Source organism: Ranitomeya imitator, chromosome 6 (assembly GCF_032444005.1).
Source record: "Ranitomeya imitator isolate aRanImi1 chromosome 6, aRanImi1.pri, whole genome shotgun sequence".
Lineage (NCBI taxonomy): Eukaryota > Metazoa > Chordata > Amphibia > Anura > Dendrobatidae > Ranitomeya > Ranitomeya imitator.
In genome coordinates this window covers 257,795,565-257,801,564 of record NC_091287.1, presented here as the reverse complement: position 1 = coordinate 257,801,564, position 6,000 = coordinate 257,795,565, and the positions used below count along the sequence as shown (strand labels likewise).

Below are 6,000 nucleotides of genomic sequence, written 5' to 3'. Positions count from 1 at the left end.
CAAAGGGTATGTATGAGTTATGCATACTTCTAGCCAGAGCCTGTCTAGTCGACATGGCCTCGCTCCATACACTTGTATGGTGCGAGGCTGCGCCCCGACTAGTGACGTGGCCATCCATTGGGCGTGGCCGACTAGACGGTGCGGCCCCAAATCCTTGAAGCGCACAGTGCAGGTGCTGGGGGGATTCATAAGCCTGCAGTCACAAAGAGTCAATGCAGACTTATTGATTTGGACAGGAAAACCCCTTTAAGAACTTTAATTTCTCAGAAGCATTATTGCGACATTGCGGCAGACTTTGACTAATTGTAACTCACATCATGACCACTAGGTGGCCGCAGATAAGCACGTGCAGCATTAAGAGCTCATGTTGGAGTATCGTGAAATCATGTTTTCTTGCTAAAGGTAAGGGAGGTCACGTCTACAATGTATATGATCACATTTTCGTATTACACCCCGGGAAATAGTCTATAGCCATTGCTTGCACTTCAGAGTATTTGTCCATCTGACAATTTGACTTAGACTTGCTGGAGAATCATTTACCAGGTTCCAATAAATATAAAAAATGGAAACTTTTTTTTTAGAAATAACACCAATCCACATTAAATATTTTATTGACAAGATTTTATATTACAATGAAGCAAATCTTTTAACATAAAGCCTTTCCATTGCAGAATAAAGATTTGTTTATCTGACGCTAACCACAAGGTGGTGAAATATTTTGCTTCATATTAAAACTTTCCATAGAAAAATAAAGCACTCACATTTCCCTATTTACAAGCACTTTAAAAATGTTAATATGGCAAAATGTATCAAGTAAAGAAACCGTTTGTAGAGCAAGTGCTACCGACATATTGGAAGTGTCTGCATAATAAGGCAGTTCATAAATACTGTATTCGTTTAGTAGCTAGGTCACCTCTTAATTTACTATACAGCAGTCGGGGATGTATACTGGCTACAGCGAGAAAGGAATACGAAAGGTAAAACTGGCATTATAACAAACACGACAGACCGCAATCACTACGTGGAACTGATCAAGGAAAATATACACACTGCATTGCACATTAACATTCCCTTTCATCCAATACATGGAATAAAAAAAGAATTTACAAAATTCACACACAAAAAGTTGCATTATCAATGGGTCCTGGGGAAGGCTGCCCGCAGCGATCCAATACTCTTCTTGAGGAAACAAGGAGGGCAGGTTTTCGGTTTGGAGGCATTTGGGGGTATAGAAGGCACATCACCGCATTCAGCAGGGTCATTTCATCTAAGGCAATGCTCACGGAGAAGCAATGAAACTTTGGGGTCTTGCTGTTATTTGTAATAGTTTAGGCACTGCATCATCCCGACTGTCCCAACAGCCTGAATATGAGATGAGATCTTCTACTTGTTATCGAAGCACCTTTAAATTAGAGTTAAGGGCATATGCGAGAGGCACCGTCTTCACCTAGAACTCCCCTGGCTCCCATGGCTACTTTCTGATCGCGTGGTGCTGTATCTTTTCTTTACTATCATACTGATGTATGCCTTCATCAGCTTCGCAATATCAACCACCTTTATGAGAGAGAGTGAAGCAAACAGGTTATTGACATTTATATATTGGGATGAATGTAGATCATTTAGAAACAGCAGATACTTTGTGGGAAATCATGTATTCAAGTATTTCATGAGATAATCTGATGTTAGAGGTTGCTTAAAAGGGGCTGCCAGGTGAAAACAAGTTATCACCTATCCACAACTATAGGTGATAACTTATTGATTGATGGGGGTCCAACCTCTGGAACTGCACCTTTCGGCTGAATGGGGCATTTATCAGCATAACACCAGCCAGCAGATTGCTCGTGCTACTGCTCACGGCCTGTAAGTCCTAAACGTACTACTATGGACTGCAGCATCTCCAGACTTGTCTCTCGTTGAACACATATGGGACATAATTGGTTCTTAATTGTAAAGGGAGATGCTGGCAGTGGATCTTGATGATTTACATGTGTTAGTGAATTCAGCATGGCAGCAAAGTTCTCAGACAACTATTAGTATAGCGGCCAAGGCATATAAGTGTGTGTATTTCTGCACGTAGTGCTCTTAGTCAATACTGAATAAAGTATCTACATTTGTTTCCAATTTTCTCATCATTTGCATATCAATTCTACAATTTCTATTAATCCAACTTTTCCTACAAGTTACAAAATTAAAACAGAGTTTACTTACCGCACTAGTTTCAAACAGAAGCTCCCGCTCATCCACAACTATCTTGTAGGTGTTAGATAATGGAGCACCAAAAGAAAGGATATGTTCGTAGTGAAACACCTCCAAAGGTCGTCCTTCTCCTCTTTTGTAGACTGAAACCGATTCAACGCTCACACCTAACCACAATTCTTGTGGAAATCCACCTTCTTTGCACTGTTGAACAAGCAAAAATACAACAATTGTTGCAATTTGCTAAGAACTTGCATATGTGAGAGCAAGTACCATTTATTATAAGCTTATTTCACTGAATATAATAATTATTTCCAACATTCATCAAAAATACGAAGCATTTCATATATCATTTTCTTACCTCAACATCAAACAGCGTTGACCCATAACCGGGCCACTCTTTTATCAGGGCCATGTATTTGGTTATGCAGAGTTCTGGAGTCATGCCCTGGAGCTTCTTCCATTTGTCAATAATATTGGTCCTGGTTGACATCACCTCTTCTTTAACCCACATATCCAACATTTGGTCGTCTTCTACCTTCTGCTTACTGACCGAGCCACTTCTAAAGCTTCTCCTTAAGGATCCTTCCAAGAAGCTAGACCTTTTCCTTTCAGATCTTTCTGGTGTGGTCACTTTGGTGGATTGTGAAATACGAGACTTCAGTTTATGAACCGGGTAGAACTGTTCCATCTCTGGTACCGTAGTGTGTGGGCTGTGGTCTCCTTGGGAATACTGTAATCTTAGCGCTGAAAGAACCTGCAAAGTCTCTTCGGGAGCAGGAAAATGGCCTCGAATAACTGCTTCATGTGCCTGAAAAGTATAATGGTGTGTAATGTCAAGTGCAGAACTTCCTTGCAATTAGGTTTTGTAATAACCAGACATTTGTGCTGTGCATTACATGATTGTAGAAGAAAGTTGTGAAGAACGTGGTTACTTTATCCTTACCTGTTCAAACATAAATGCGTATTCAACACTGTCTCTTGGTACATGTTCTGTGTCTAAGAAGCAATACAGCTTAAAGTAGAACTTCCACTGTCTATCTCCTGGTTCAGCACTGACAGCAAGCCTTGAAAAGAGAAAAAAAAATGAATATGAGATTACCTGCTGAAAACACCTGGTCCATGATCTGATAATTAACCATCTAAAAGAGCAGACAAGTAGACCTTTTCCTAAAACTGGCAGTGAAAATGATGACTCTTGCAATGTCATCTTTGTATGGTCGTCTCACTAGCCATAGCCAAAATGCTCTGTTGGCTTTAACAAATATAGCATTGTGTGTATTCTCAACTCTAGAGACAGCTTTGAAGTTAAAGGTGCTGTTAATTATTAGAAGATATGGCTGCTTTATTTTAAAATTTATACTAACGCTTTCTACAGCACCCAATGACTTCAACAGAGCCAAGCTGCAATACCAGACTCAACCCACAGCATGGAGGGGCACTGTTTCTGGAAGAAATCTACAATGTTTTTATCATTGATGATTCCTACAACAAGGGTATCTTTCATCAAGACCTCCATTTTCATAGAAAGCCATGCCAGTATAGTCTCTTTAGAGAAAACAAACGATATCAGAAGAGTCCAAGATCCTGCTGACTAATGTAGCACGTATGCAAAACCCGCATTGTTTTAGAAGTCAGACCCCTCTCCGGCAACTGAAGGCCTGTGAGTAGTACCTGAGAAGCAAAATGCTGTTGTTTTTGCATACATGCTCTGCAATATAGCAGCAGTTGATCATATTGGCCGTGATTTGGACTCATTTACACTTTTGATTTTTGAGCTTCAAGATAGAAGCCGTGCTCAAGATAGCAGTCTCTATAAATTTGCGGCCTACATATCAGTCAGATCCATCCACAGCACATCCATAGTTCCTTCTATATGAAATGTATATAAGCAAGTATACCATAGGTACGTCCCCTATACACCTGCATGTATACATACTATGCTGAGTTAAATTAACGCATATTCTGGAAATTGTACGCATGTAGATTTTTTTTCCCACATGAGTGTTGGCATGAAAAACACTGCTCATATTATGTGCCTTTTAACCCCTTCCCGACCTTTGACGCATACGCTGCGTCATGAAAGTCGGTGCCATTCCGACCCATGACGCAGCATATGCGTCATGGAAAGATCGCGTCCCTGCAGATCGGGTGAAAGGGTTAACTCCCATTTCACCCGATCTGCAGGGACAGGGGGAGTGGTAGTTTAGCCCGGGGGGGTGGCTTCACCCCCTCGTGGCTACGATCGCTCTGATTGGCTGTTGAAAGTGAAACTGCCAATCAGAGCGATTTGTAATATTTCACCTAAAAAAATGGTGAATTTTGATCACTGAGATAGGTTATATCTCAGTGATCAAAATAAAAAAAAAAGTAAATGACCCCCCCCCCCCCCCCCTTTGTCACCCCCATAGGTAGGGACAATAAAAAAAATATTTTTTTTTTTCCACTAAGGTTGGGGTAAGAACTAGGGTTAGGGTTAGGGGTAGGGTTAGGGTTAGGGTTTCGGTATGTGCACACGTATTCTGGTCATCTGCGGATTTTTCCGCTGCGGATTTGATAAATCCGCAGTGCTAAACCGCTGCGGATTTATGGCGGATTTACCATGTTTTTTCTGCGCATTTCAATGCGGTTTTACAACAGCGATTTTCTATTTGAGCAGTTGTAAAACCGCTGCGGAATCCACAGAAAGAAGTGACATGCTGCGGAATGTAAACCGCTGCGTTTCCGTGCAGTTTTTCCGCAGCATGTGTACAGCGATTTTTGTTTCCCGTAGGTTTGCATTGAACTGTAAACTCATGGGAAACTGCTGCAGATCCGCAGCGTTTTCCGCAGCGTGTGCACATACCTTTAGAATTAGGCTATGTGCACACGGTGCGGATTGGCCGCTGCGGATTCGCAGCAGTGTTCCATCAGGTTTACAGTACCATGTAAACATATGGAAAGCCAAATCCGCTGTGCCCATGGTGCGGAAAATACCACGCGGGAACGCTGCGTTGTATTTTCCGCAGCATGTCAATTCTTTGTGCGGATTCCGCAGCGTTTTACACCTGTTCCTCAATAGGAATCCGCAGGTGAAATCCGGACAAAAAACACTGGCAATCCGCGGTAAATCCGCAGGTAAAACGCAGTGCCTTTTACCCGCGGATTTTTCAAAAATGGTGCTGAAAAATCTCATATGAATCCGCAACGTTGGCACATAGCCTTAGGGTTAGGGTTGGGTTGGAATTAGGGTTGTGGTTAGGGTTAGGGGTGTGTTGGGGTTACGGGTGTGTTGGGGTTAGGGTTGTGATTAGGGTTACGGCTACAGTTGGGATAAGGGTTAGGGGTGTGTTGGAGTTAGAATTGAGGGGTTTCCACTGTTTAGGCACATCAGGGGGTCTCCAAACGCAACATGGCGCCACCATTAATTCCAGCCAATCTTGTATTCAAAAAGTCAAATGGTGCTCCCTCACTTCCGAGCCCCGACGTGCACCCAAACAGTGGTTTACCCCCACATATGGGGTACCAGCATACTCAGGACAAACTGCGCAACAATGACTGGGGTCCAATTTCTCCTGTTACCCTTGTGAAAATAAAGAAATGCTTGCTAAAACATCATTTTTGAGGAAAGAAAAATGATTTTTTATTTTCACGGCTCTGCGTTGTAAACGTCTGTGAAGCACTTGGGGGTTCAAAGTGCTCACCACATATCTAGATAAGTTCCTTGGGGGGTCTAGTTTCTAAAATGGGGTCACTTGTGGGGGGTTTCTACTGTTTAGGCACACCAGGGGCTCTGCAAACGCAATGTGACGCCCGCAGACCATT

At 42.4% G+C, this 6,000-nt stretch overlaps 1 protein-coding gene across 1 annotated transcript in view; it reads right to left on the bottom strand.

Annotated features, from left to right (window-relative positions):
• Positions 1 to 593: 593 nt before the first annotated feature.
• The window catches only part of MYO10 (myosin X), a 251,495-nt gene continuing 246,088 nt past the window's right edge, over positions 594 to 6,000 (bottom strand). Inside the window, exons 38-41 of the mRNA XM_069730591.1 lie at positions 3,143 to 3,263; positions 2,558 to 3,007; positions 2,209 to 2,400; positions 594 to 1,554 (exon numbers count right to left, since the gene is read on the bottom strand). Coding sequence (XP_069586692.1) covers positions 1,444 to 1,554; positions 2,209 to 2,400; positions 2,558 to 3,007; positions 3,143 to 3,263 — 874 coding nt within the window. The 3' untranslated portion in view covers positions 594 to 1,443. The remainder of the gene's footprint in view (positions 1,555 to 2,208; positions 2,401 to 2,557; positions 3,008 to 3,142; positions 3,264 to 6,000) is intronic.